The sequence below is a fragment of the Euwallacea similis genome, chromosome 36 (genome assembly GCF_039881205.1).
Source record: "Euwallacea similis isolate ESF13 chromosome 36, ESF131.1, whole genome shotgun sequence".
NCBI lineage: Eukaryota > Metazoa > Arthropoda > Insecta > Coleoptera > Curculionidae > Euwallacea > Euwallacea similis.
In genome coordinates this window covers 1,250,220-1,264,724 of record NC_089644.1, presented here as the reverse complement: position 1 = coordinate 1,264,724, position 14,505 = coordinate 1,250,220, and the positions used below count along the sequence as shown (strand labels likewise).

Here is a 14,505-nt window from a genome sequence, read left to right as displayed (position 1 = left end):
AATCTAAAGAATAAGTAATAATACCAAACCTAACGTCTAAAAAACAAATAGTAATATAATAATTAAACTTAACATCTAAAGAATAAGAAGTTATCTGCAAATTAACTGCGAAAATATGATAATAAAATATTTCTAACGATATAAATGACTGATTTGCTGCAATATCGACACGAACTATAACATGAGAATTGTTTATTTTTTGGAGTAGAAGATGATGCTCATTATCCTCAGTAGATGTTAAGTTTTCTTTTTCTTAACGTTGCATTCTTTAAACAAACACCTTGAAAAGTTACTTTCGACAAAATGCAATACGTTGATACACATAAAAATTTTTAATAACTCCTCTTTAATTTTTTCTTTAATTATGTCACTGTTGCAGCAAATTAGCAAAATATAGTTGTTTTATGCTTATGAACGTTCGGGGTAAATAAATTTAACTTCGCACAATCCGAAGTAATCTGTGTTGGACTGTAGAAATGTTTGACGAAGACCTCCTTGATTTTTTAAAACCCCATTTGTTCTAGTCGCTACTAACCCCTTTAAAAATACCTGGTAAGTAATGGTGTTTGGAATATAACAAAACGGCATGAAAATGACGAAAGTACGGAAAAAACAAACTGAAATAGTATAATAATATCGAATTTGAATTAGAAAAATTCAACTTCACTTTAGCATATTTATAATGGTTAATGTGGGAAAATAATTTGGGCAAGCCCGGTTAAGAGTTTTTTTTCTTCTTCTGTTTGTTTCCCTTCTTGTTGTTCTTATTACCCTTTTTATTATTTTTGTTTACATTTGCAGTTGTTCTCGCGTTCTTGTCTTCTTTTGAATCACAATTGATAGACGATTCGTTATTTGAACAATTTACGAGAGTTTGCGTGTTAGTTGCAACTGGATGGTCTTGATTATACTTTAATGCTTTCAAGTTCTGCGAATTCTGTATTGACTTGTGATATTTTTTATCGTTAGGATGAATATTATTCTCGTTATCTCTCCCATTATCACGAAAATGATCATAGCGATAAGAAATGCTACCACCATTAGGATGTATGTCTTGAGATGACAAACCATCCGAATAATAAAGTTCATTACATTCGCGATATTTTCTATTTCTTCCTTTATGGGAAACTGTGCCCACTATTTTTTCCAACACGTATCGACTGGCATTGGACACACTCTCTTTAAGCTTTTCAACAATAGTCAGTTGATATTGCTCGTTCACAACGTGCTCAGTTTGACGATGTTCTGAAAGTCCACCAATTTGTTGCAAATCATAAAGCTGTTTAATTCTGCTACCGAAGTGAGGCAGAACGAAGAGGTCTCGAATTTTTCTTTCGATTCCCAAGGGAGAGTTGTTCAGGTTACTATCATTACTGACTGTGTCGTACTTGAGCGCCTCTTCCAGTGCTTTTTTTTCTTCTTCATACTGAGCAAGAAGACGCCTTAAGTAATCTAGGTTTGTCACCTCACAGTTAGGTCCTAAACTTTCTTCCCTGAAATCAAGACACGAATTATTATGGGAAATTGCAAATTTTGCCGACTTTCTTTCTTATAATTAATTTTCAAAATACAGAACTGAGCATAAAGAGTCGTATGACAATGGGTGCATGCAAATGTACATTATTTCAAAACTCAATTTTGATACGTTGGGGACAATCGCTCAATGCGTAGCATCGCTTTAAAAAACATTTTAGTGACTAGTGATTAAGACATTTTTCCAAAATTTAATTAAACTTGATGTAAAGCTAGTGACTAAAACGTTTTTATTTACTGAAGAAACTTAGTTCATTTAGGTACAATGGTTTAATTGAGTGGTTTTTTTAAACTACAATTGAATCACTATTGGATAAACCGTTATTAGAGCATGGGTGCGCGTTGGATAATTGACTCCTTATATGTATAACATCTCCGAAGATGAAAAAAATATTTGGACGCATTTGTGGAGTTACACAGTATTTATATTGTAGGTAGATTTGTTCTCATTTCGATGATTTAAAAAGAATCCTGCCTTTGAATTATACTCAATACACATTCTACGCTCTGTATATATAATTAATTACATAAAATGTCGATATGTACTATTTTAACGTAATAATTGCCCCAAATACCTAATTATTTAAATTTTAGGTGAGAATTTAACATTTTATTATCGACACATTTTATCAATTTTATTATATTTACCTGGTAATAAGATACTTGACGTACTCTGCAACGAAATCATTCATGGGAGTAATGGCATTTTGTTGAAGAAAATTAGCAAATAAAGCAGTGCACCTAATAATATAGTCGTGTTCTTTCTGGAGTTTCTCTTTCTTGTCCAAAATATCGTTTATTAATCTTCTCTTTTCCTCTGTAGCTTCTTCTTTGGTGGTAATATTTTTCATCACGTTTTCATCAACGATCTTGGTGTCGAAAGTCTCAGTTTCATAGTAAATATGCATATGCGTATTGAAACGGCAACCACACTCGCCACAACTTTGAGTTCCATGCATTGCCGCACATTGTAAAAGCTTTGGATCCCCTACTATTTCAGCCGGAACGTTATTTAGGTAACACGGATTGTGACAACGTTGTTTGTAGTGGAATTTATTTTTATTGGCCACCTAAATTGAAAAGTCATTTATTAGCTTATCGGGAAAATGTCATCATTTCATATCATTCCATAGCAAAAATTTCAATTACTTTATCTTCAAGGAAGCATCAAGCACTTCTACCATTCTGAACATCATTTACCTTGTAAGTGATGCTACATTTAGGCGCCGTACACACTGTTACAGGTTTTGGTAGTTCCATAACACGTATGTCGACAACCGGCATGTAAAGCTTCTGTTTCAGTTGATCCAAAGTTTCACTCTCCATTAAGAGTTGGGTGCTATGTTGTTCTAGCTCGTATATGTTATCTCCAACAAGCTGTACAATTTCAGCTAAGGGCTGTGTCAGTTGTAAAACCATCTTACGTGCGTGATTGATGCTCACGGTTCTCTTGGTGTCATGCGGCCTTAGTTGTACGATGTATGAAAGAAGCCTAAATGTACAAAAATGAGTCGACGAAAATTTAACGGACATCGCTAAAGAATATGCATTACCTATAGACTTCATTGTATGAGTACTTCCAGCTCTGAATATTCGCTTCAAGAATTCCTTCCTTAAATTCCACTCCTTGTTTCACAGCTGCTAGAAAACGAAATGCTTCATTATCAAAACAAAATACGTTATCCTTGCTAAGAGGAATTTGTACGTTGTTGGTATCTTTAATTTTCCTTAGCAATAGCTCCAAGGAGGTGTAAGTTTCTCCTGGGGTGTAATTTTGACCTCTAGTATTAGTAAAAAGGAAGGCAATATTGTCAGAGGCAGATTTGTCTAATCTAGACAATATTTGGATGACACAGTAGTTCAAAAATACGTCCAAACGAGCATTTGTTGGCTTCAATAAAATGCATATGGCATGGATTTTTTCCAATTTCCCAAGATAATTTAACACGTAGTCGCAATTCTTATTGTCCTGAGCGATCCCTCGAGGGTCGCCCATTCCTGGTGTGTCTATCAAACGAAATTCGTAAGGAACCTCATCAATCTTTACAGAAAACACATATGTCTTAACATCTTGTGTAGCGGCAGCTCCGTCGACTAAATACTCATTTTCGTCCTTGGTACCAAGTTCCACAAGGTGATTTTTAAGGTCCCTAAAAGTATTTACCTATAGAGTGAATCCTCTCACAAATGGACACCGACGTTATTTTTATCCGGTCGTGATGCCGAACAGTATTGAGGAAAAATGCACAATTTAACAGACTTTGTGTCTCTTACTTACCCTTACACTGTATTGTATACTTATGACATCATCTGATGCCATAAGATCGCAAAGGCAAGAATTTTGTAATATAAAATATTGATTGAAATAGTTTGATACTTACTTATCAAAAATATGAAATCTTGCTTGTATTAGAACAGTCAAATCGTTTTGTTCTACGGCTTCAAAGTTTCGATGTTTCATGTAGTTGGCAAATGAGTTGATGAAAGTCGATTTGCCAACGCCGGATTCTCCAAGAAGCAGCACATTAATTTTTTCAGTCGGTCGCCTAAAGTTCATAGTTTGGGTGGTAGGTTTAGGACTATCAGGACGATCTGATTTTATTGACTTATTAAATGGAGCCGGCGGAGGAGTTGCAGTATACTCTTCAACATAACTCGTATCTGAGTCATCAGTTACATTGATCGACTTAACTTTATTTGACAACTCAATAGCCTGTTCTGGACAAGGCAAGGCTTTCTGTTTCTGACGTGTCGACTTGCTGATAACGACTTCGTGTTCGCTATCGTCACTTTCTCTGCTGTCATTCATCTAATTTAGTGAAAATAATTAACGAATCGAATCAATCAATGAATCAATATACAGTATGACCCATAAAATCCACATCATGTGGGAAATCCTTTTACTTATGAATTTGAGTTCATTTTAACTTTGCCTTTAGGTTATGCTTCAGAAATGATGAGAAATGACATACTAATAGAAAAACAAATGACTGTCTATAACTGTCAAATAGCAATTTCTCAAAATTATAAAGGAAAAAGTTTCTCAATTTTTAATTTTCTACCCATATGCCAATTTTCACCTTTCTCGAATGACTTTCATTTTAAAATTTCTTTTATATTTTTACAATTCCGAAGTATTCAAGTCAGTCAGCAATCTTGTAGGAATAATTACAGTGTAAAGCACCCCAGGTTACGCATATGTATTATTATATTATATATGTATTAACCTCTTACATTATTACTTATATTATTTTCTGATGGAAACCTAAGGACAATATTAGAACTTACTTAGAATGTATGTTTACGTAGAAACATAATTCCTTTGTCTGATATAACTAACCCATCAAATTGTAATTAACTGAGACACAAAGTCTCAGTAGTGTTTAAGGTTCAAACTATCCTTATTAATGTACTTTAGCAAAGTCCATGTAGATATCATGCATATAAATAGGGTACGTCTACACAACAACATGGCAGTCAAGCAGTCAAGCTCAAGTCCAGCAGAAACCTTCACGACTCATCTTCACAGACACTTACATAAAAGGGTCTTTACGTCTCGCTTCCGCTCTTGTATTATCGAGAAGTTAATAAAGTGTTGTATTTTTGACTCGCGTATAGTTTTTCCAACCCGGCACATTACAATAATATATCAAAGTAATTGTTTGAATGAGTATCCATTAGTTAAAGTTGTAATAAATTCTTCTTTTTAAAAAAAATGTAAAATTCATTAAAGACGCTACGTATGCCTTGATGCAACGTTGATTTAGTTTATAAAGAAAATGTTCAGATTACCTTATTCTGATATTTTTATAAAGTTTATTGACACAGAATTAGATATAAACAAATATCAGCGTAAAATGACTACATTATGTATTATATGGCTATTGTGAATCTTTTTCCAAACAGATTTCATTTATAGGCTAAAGCGATCTTCAAAACTTATAAGGCCATGACAACATTTGAATGAAAATTATAGCTAAAAATAAAACTAAGTTTTATTAGAAAACTTGGAGAATCGATCCCCACGAGATTTAAAAGAATATGCCAGATTTTATTAGTTTTGTACTGTTTCGACGCATTTGGAAGAAAAATGTTAACAAGCAGATAATTTTTGCCTATTGGTTTTGAAGAATGTCTGTTTTATTTTTGAAACGTGATATTAATGTTAGATATTTAATTACTACATTTGGCACACAAAGAATAGTTTTTACTTTTGTAATAAAATTCAAATAAATTTAAGTAGTTTGAATTATATCCTAATTTCTTGTCTAACTAGTTCTAAGTAGACGAATAACTATGTAATGTGCCGGATTGGAATAACTATACGCAAGTCAAAAATATAACACTTTAGTAATTTCTTGATAATACAAGAGCGGAAACGAGGAGCAAAGATCTTTTGGTGTAAGGGTAAGTGTCTGAGAAGACGTGTTGAGAACGTGTCTACTGGTTCTGATTTCTGTGTGTATACCTCCCTTATTTCATGATGTGATCCATATATGGACTTCGTTAAAGTACATTGATAATGGTAGTTTGAACTTTAAACAGTACTGAGATCTTTGGTCTTAGTTACATTTTGATGATTTAGTTATATCAGACAAAGAAATTATGTTTCTAAATAAATATACATTCTACTTATGTTGTAACATTGTCCTTAAGTTTCCATGCAAGGGAAAAACGCATAGGCGTAACCTGAGGTACATTACAACTAATCTCCTGACTGCATATTTTTGTGTTAATATTATAAAATTATTGGCAACGCGAAATGCAATAATAGTATATTAAAGAAGTGATAAATCAATCTGCTCTTAAAACAGCTCTAAACAAAATATCTAAGAGGTTTAAGTTGAGCGACTTTGCTAGCCACTTTATAGTATCACGTCTCTCATAATCAAAATTACGTATAATTAGATATATATATGTAAGAACAATCTCCCTTTTAGGGAAATTTTAAAAAACACAAGTTTTCGTAAGACCTCTTTATTCGCTAAAGATTGGGAGTAGAATGACTTCCCATACAAGGTGTCGGAGTCATCCCCCGTGTATCTGTTTATCTTCAAAATGATAAACGCTAAACCTTCCACATTCTTCCCACGCTTACATCCCTTAGTCATTCTCTTCACACCTCCATATGATAAACGGACCCTCTTTATCTTTTAAGGCAACGATCTACTTTAATTAGTACAAGTTTAGTCAATTTCCAATGGGACACTCATAGGTGTCTGTGACATACCACATATGCCCAAGGATAAGACATAGCACCATCCTTGTAAGATAACAGGTTTATTGCTCTTGCCTTAAATGAATTAATAACCAATCCCATATTCACTTTCTTTATGAAAGCTCACATATATGAGCTTTCATAAAAAAGTAATACTGGGTTACTTATCAATTGATTTAACCCTTGAACTGCGGACAGTTATTAACAGTGCATGTCATTCCAAGAGCATAAAATTCCAGAATCCAAAATGAAAAGTGTTACAAAATAAATATTGTATATATAATGTATATAATGTAAATGTATATAATGTAAAATTGTTTATAAAAATATAAAATATAAAAATGTAAATGAAATATCCCAATAAACTTGCAAATCATCAAATATGCGAGATGCATAGTAGATATTGCGAGTTTATTTATTATTGTTTTGTTTAATATAGTAGATTTGGTTGGATATCGCAAATAAACGATTACCGTAGAGTGGCAATGGTAAAAAATCTCAAATCCTTTATTTACAATATCCACGTGACCGTATGGTTAGAGTAGAGCATGCATTTACGATGGTCACAGTTAAAGGGTTAACGTAAGTGCTGTCATATACCCTCTTATCCCAGAAACCATGAATCTTTTCCCACGCATAAGTTCTCATAGGAATAGTATTTATCATAGAACAAATAGATGTCGGAGGACCCGAAGGCGAATTGCTTTTAGAAGCCATGAGTCGCAAATTAAACACTACAAAAAGTCACTTAAATACCACTAACTTATTACTAAGAACGAATGTCACTAAGATTACACTAATTAATATTTACACGAATATTTACTGACTACCGTATATGGTGATAAATGTCTTATGCCAATGATCTCTTTCACAAAAGGTAGGCCGTATGTTAATCGAATCATAGGATGAGAGACATGACAATCCGGGGCCAGTCCTCTCAATCTCAACTCTCGTTAATTACTGCCCTCCCTTCCTGAATTTTCATTTTGTCCGCTGGCCCCGTTTTGCCCCCTTGCATGTTAAAAACAAGTGTGTCCCTTATTCCCGGGGTTCCTGGAGTCATACCATAAAGAATGATAATGAATGTTTTAGGTCGACAGAATAGCAAGAAAACCAGAACCCCGATCGATTACATAGGATCCTACCAATACAAAAAGTCTGTCTGCCTGTCTACTTAGGGGTATTCGCTAAATTTATGGTGGCACCGACATATATGTATAAGTATCTTAAGCACATTTTTGGACAATTAGAATGTACAGTTCTTACAGAGATCACACATCTTCCGAACATTCATTTTGAACCTTTGAATTTTGAACAAAATAAAGAGTTGTTAGTGAGTTGGTGAGTCGTTTCAATCCTGACAAATCAACATCGTGGTGTCGATTACGTATAAAAACGCCGGCTGGTGTCACAACAGTGCAAAAAAAACCATGTTGTCTTATAGTGTTGTAACATATCCTTGGTCATATGCAGTATGTCACAGACACCTGCTGGTGTCCCATTGCATGTTAGAAATGAACTAGACTTGTACTAGTCAAAATAGATCATTTGTGGTGAAATGTACCCTTAAGCTACGCCTATGCATTTCACTACTTTAGTGATATGCCCGGGGTATCTTCCATTATCTTCCAATAAGAGTTACCCTCCACAAAAAACTTTCACTCCTTTTTCTTGTCAAGACAAAAATCTAAAATATCCACATTTTGCCAAAATCTCACTACAGCTGCAACACCCCCGTAAATCATCATTTCTTACCATTCTCTTGACGTTACGGATTAAGGATTTAGAAAGTTACCATCCGTGGATTGTTTTGTTAATTGCCTAAAACCGGAATACGCATATGGGTACTGACCCCCAGATTTGGTACTTAAGATACACCCCGAAGCTTGTGAAAGGATTATTATAATAATATAACTCGACGTTCCCGGAATTTTGTCACTTTCCTCATTAACTTTTGGCTCTCTCTATTGAAATGCCAGTTTAATCCCAAGATCTTTAGTTTTGTAAAAGATTAAGGGTTGTGTGTATCATAACGAGTGGAATAAAAATCTGCCAAAATGTTCCCGAGTTTTGTTTCGCGAGATCCATTACAGTGGAAAAACATAAATGTCTGTTTATCATCTCACCTAAAAACATATGGAGGTGCGAAGAGAATGATTAAGGAACGCAAGCATGAGAAGAATGTGGAAGGTATGGTGTCAGTTCTTTGGAAGAAAAACAGATGCACACGGGGTGACTCTCGCGTATCATATGGGGGACTCATTTGATTCCCGATTCTAGCGAACTAAAGAAGTGTTACCTAGACATGTTTTTTGTTTCTCAACTCAACAACAAAATACCCTTCTGACATGTACGTCAAAAAACCTACTTTAAATCATATAATAGTGGAATTTCCAATGTTCAGCGATTATTTGTGATTGTGTATAAAATAAATTCCATATTTTTCGCTAACCTTTTGCGGTGAATAAAATGTACGAATTAGAGCTTGATAAGATTATCAATTTTATTTCCGTTGTGTCAATATTTCATCATCTTACAATTTATTGAAACAGCTGAATAAAATCGAGGGCGATATAATGATATTGTAATGTACTATCGGCCACAAAAGTGGTCGACCACGCTAAGGTTCAAAATCGCTTGATGCGTATTCCGAGCGAAGGCGCTTTATCAGTTCACAAAAAATGATCCACAATAAAAACGTCGTGTCGAGCGAATAAATTTAGAATTTTACATCTAATATCAAGTTTGCAAGGATATTTTCAGGCTGCTAATTTCAAATAAATCAATTCGGTTAGTAATTGTATGAAAACATCACTATATTAACATTGAATTTTGTAAATTGCAAAAGTTGATATGGCTATATAATTGTTTAAGGTAAAAACTAAAAAAATACATGTTAAATTCAATTATAAACAAGACCAACAATTTATAAAACATTGTAGAACAACTTACTAAACTTCAAGACTTTTATTAACAATAATATTTTGCTGGGAATTAGAAATTAACTAGTCCGACTGTTTCTTACCTCTCACTTAACAATCAAGTGATTTCAATGTCACAAAAGTTCTTTAGACAAAAGATGACATAAACGGCGTTTTTTGTAATGCGTACGTTAAAATGAAAAATTTCAAGACACATTTTTTTCGGAAATACACTACGATCCAGAGAAAATAAACTCAAAATTTATATAAATAAATGACAAAATAAAAAATAAACAATTCTAATAGTGGATTACTCCCCCATTGGCGTCGATGACATCTTGTAGCCTCCGACCCATTAAACCCACAGGGTTTTGACACAAGGGTGAATCTCTAACCGCATTCCAGATTTGGTTGCAATGTGCCACCAAATTTTCGGTAGTACGTTCATTGTTATTGTGCCACCTTTGAACCATTAGGCCCCATAAATTTTCTATGGGGTTTAGGTCTGGTGAATATGCAGGCCAGGGAAGATTATTTATGTCTGGATGCTCGTGATACCAGTCCTTCACGATGTTTGCGCGATGTATCCTAGAGTTGTCATCAACATAATTGATGACAGGCATTTCTGCCACAGGATACAAAGTACGAACAGAAGAAAGCATAACTTCGTCGAGCATTCGAACGTACTCAATAGAATTCGCCCTTGTTTCAAAACTTGCCAGTTCGCCGGGACTCAAAAATGTTATGCAGGCAAATTAATTATCAATCAAGCTATACGATTATAAATTTTTGAGGTATAATAATTGCATTTTTTGCTTGGCACTCCAAGACCGGCCTAGCTTATTGAGAGAAAAAAGCAGAATTACTTCTTTTAAACTAAGACAAAAAATTCTATCTTGTGATACATCGTTGTAAAGGGGTTATTAAGAACTTTTAAAAATCGCCAAAACATGGACAGGTCCGTATTTGGAAAACTCAAGTTGTTATCTCATTATCTCAAAAACTAAGGAACATTTAAAATTTTAAAATTTACTGGTATGTAGACATAAGAAAACTACGAAGTTCTTGTATCAAACGTTTTGATGAAAAACCTTTAGTTATCGATTCATTTAGAAAATTAAATTCGACCTAATTTTAGTTTTTTCACACTCACAATTCAGAAACTAAAAATCATTCGACAACATTGTTTTCGGTTCTTAGAAGAGTATTAAATTTGGCACATTTCTTCCAATTTAACCGACTCTGTAACTCTTCCCGTTTAAGAGATAGCAATAATAGCACATCGAATTTAAAACACTCTGTATAACACAGCCGACATCTCACAGACTTTTCGCTCAACTCAAGATGAAATTCTTGCCAGAAGTAACAATATAAAAAAAAACGTCCCCAAATTTAAGCCAGTGATAAAGTTACCTTAATTGAAAAAAGACAATGTGATTACGTACCGTAATATTCAACTTACGACTAATTTCGGAAATATTATGGCCTTGTTCATATAAAAGTACTATATTACTTTTAATGTCTTTGCTCAGATTCGGAGCCATTGCGCCTTAATGATAAACTGAGAAAATACCAAAAAATAAAATTGTCTCAATGAATTGGGCCAGCAATACATGTTTTTGTGCAAAATATTGATGTATATACACAAAAAGGAGGATCCAACAAAAAGTAATGTAGGTCAAGTGTGACAAAAAAAAGATATCTGACCCACAGTACCGCAAGCGATTTTGATTTGAAACTGGTCGACCACTTTTGTGGCCGATAGTACCTATCTTATGAATTAGGATAAATTAACTGACATTCGAGCTTATTTGTATTTCTCATGAAGAATTGTATTTGTTCTGTACTAACTCGGCCTTTGGCCCAACCAATAATACTAACTTAACCTTGGCCCCACAGATAAAGTAATTAAGCCAAGGTCCGGGGTTTTTCCAATAGACATTGCATAGTAATTAGTTTTGTAATCACCCTTCTATTTGATTAGATATATACATAAATACAGCTTTAGGGTAAAAACAGGCCTTCCGAATAGAATCTCGACCAGAATAGTTGATTATAGTAGTGACTAGTAGAACCAACGCGTTTTTGTTGACCAAACCTATCTCCCTGCATCGGGGTACATAACAATATAATAAAAATACATTTCTGATATAAATGGGAAACGTTATAACTTAGTTACATTATATATTGTAGATACTGAGTGATTATTTTTACTCTTTTATATTTCTAGTAATTATTATAAGCCATTTATTTTGTAGTGTGCAGGGTTGGAAAAACTATACGCAAGTCAAAAATATAACACTTTATCAACTTCTCGATAATACAAGAGCGGAAGCGAGGAGTAAAGACCCTTTGGTGTAAGTGTAAGTGTCTATGAAGACATGTTGAGAAAGTTTCTACTAGTTCTGAAATCTGTGTGTAGACCTCCCTTATTTATATACATATAATGCATATATGGACTGTTAAAGTACTTTAATAAGGGTAGTTTGAACTTTAAACAGTACTGAGCCTTTGGTCTTAGTTAATTACATTTTGATGATTTAGCTACATATATCAGACAAAGAAATTGTGTTTCTAAATAAATATGCATTCTACTTATGTTATAACATCGCCCTCAGTTTTCCATATAAGAGGAAAACGCATAGGCATAACCTGAGGTACATTACAATTTTTAATTAATAAGATTTAATTAATATCCTGTTACAGAATTATTTAGTTTGGTATGAATGATTTATTTGTCAGTTATAAATGTAATTAAAATAGAGAAATCGATAGCAAAGATTGCCGACGATGCGATCTCTACAATCTAAGATTTGAAGAGAAGTCAGCTAAGATTTTTGGAGAATAAAAGACATAGAGCAGTTTATCGTGCATAACACTGACTAATAAATTGTTTACCCTAGACTAAACCACTCCGTAACAGAACATTAATCAAACCCTATTCCTCTGAGGTAAATAATTTATAATAGCTTTTCCAGCCTTTAGTACCAACCAATTACAAAAAAATAAAAGAAAAATAATAAACAATTAGGTAATTGGTATTTATCATAGAAATTAATTTAAAACATTACGTAAGTAAATGAAATAGCGTTCAATGAGTTACGCGTGAACAGCTGATGAGTAACTCATGAGTGAGTTTTTCCAAACCCTAGCATAAATGACTCACCCATGAGTGAGTAGCTTAAATTTTGTGAATAACTCCTGAGTCCAAAAGTAACTCGCGAATCGTATTTTATAACTCATGAGTAAGTTTTTCTGAACCCTCGTAAAAACATACCAATTTAGACTACCAAACGCATGCCATTCGCCAATCGAAATCGTCTAATTGTAAGTAAAAACAGACGGGTACATTCAAAAACACAACCATAACGCATGGTAAGTTGCATCTTATTAAAAGGATGATGTCACAAGTCACAAAAGGATTAAATGGCATTGCTTTGAATTCCTGGTATAAAAAGTAATAATGAGTAATACTTACTTTGAAAGGTAAACGGGAAGAACGGTAAAGTACGGCGTTACCTTCGTTGCAACTACCAATGATAGGGTTAACCACTGCACTAACGACTTGGAGGCGAAATATAAATCGGGGAAGTACCAAAGCTGAAGGTCATCGCTAGTTGCGCATGAACGATTTTCTACTCTGCCGATTACAGCGCCAATCTACATTTTTTCGCAGCATCGAGCATATTTTTCGCAGGGTGTTTTACACGACAATATTTCTGATAAACTGAGTCTGATGCACCAAAACATAAAATATTTTTTCCGTTGTGTGACCTCACAGAAAACACTGTATACAGTCTGTTAAGGTTCCAAACCACGAAAACAATTTGGTTCACGAAAGTGGACTGTATTAATTTTCACTTATTTTAATAATGACAAATTATTGGTCTAAGTATGAAGCGGGAGTTTGCTTAGCTGGGCAGATTACGAACTATGTTTATAATCACGTGTCTAGAGCGAGTACTGGTCAAAGAGGGCAAAACTACTTCGCTCATCCCTTAAGTATTAAACTTGAGGAGCTCCAACCAGGGGCGCACCACTACCAGGAACCCTTACGGGTTATGGCCGTGCCTGAGGTCATAAATCACAGCCATCGGGTGAGTACTTAAACAAGTCGCTTTTATTGGAACATTGCAGACCCGCCGAATTGCAGATCGCAGCAATAATCCAATTTAGAAAGCGTCTTTTGACAATTAACGTATTTCCCAGCCATAAAGAGCCCTTCGATATGGCCTGATGGGTACGGTTGTCTGGCACCCAGATGGAATCCTCGAAATAAGTATCGATATACATGGGCGTAACTTAAGGGATGAAAGTACGAATAAATTAACTAAGCAAACTACACCAAAAACAATAACCTAAAGTCCTTAACACAGTCAGTCATAAGAGTATTCGTTCCTCATTAATTGTCTACTTTAAATAGCAGATATTCGTTTATTAATCGTTAATAGGATAACTTATTAATAGGAATTAATAAGTTTTTTGCCAGTTACAAAACAGACCACACTGTTAGATTGTACCGCTGTTCTATGTGTCAATTTATTTTTAAAGAAAAGAAGAAAAAGACAACGTTGGTAGGTCCATCCAATATTAAGCTACTGACTATCCGCAAGATATTTGCAGACAAATTTTTCCCACTACAGAACATATTTAGAAAAATTCTTCTTATATTACCGGATGTCAGTTAAAAGTTTCGATGAAATGTACGATCTTTTGCACTGCAGAATGCAGAAAAAAATACTAACATGCGAATTGCGATTCACCCGATGAGAATATTGATAATTACACTTGGATAAGTAAACATTTTATTTATTTATAATATATGTATATATT

The 14,505-nt window shown here is 34.0% G+C and overlaps 1 protein-coding gene across 1 annotated transcript; it reads right to left on the bottom strand.

Annotated features, from left to right (window-relative positions):
* Nucleotides 1-13,231, bottom strand: LOC136418681 (uncharacterized). Its single transcript, XM_066404823.1, has 6 exons — nucleotides 13,151-13,231; nucleotides 3,915-4,342; nucleotides 3,087-3,683; nucleotides 2,734-3,025; nucleotides 2,182-2,603; nucleotides 1-1,493 (listed from the first exon to the last, which is right to left on the bottom strand). Exons 2-6 carry the CDS (start codon nucleotides 4,340-4,342, stop codon nucleotides 719-721), a joined length of 2,514 nt encoding a protein of 837 aa, XP_066260920.1. The 5' UTR covers nucleotides 13,151-13,231; the 3' UTR covers nucleotides 1-718.
* Nucleotides 13,232-14,505: the final 1,274 nt, after the last annotated feature.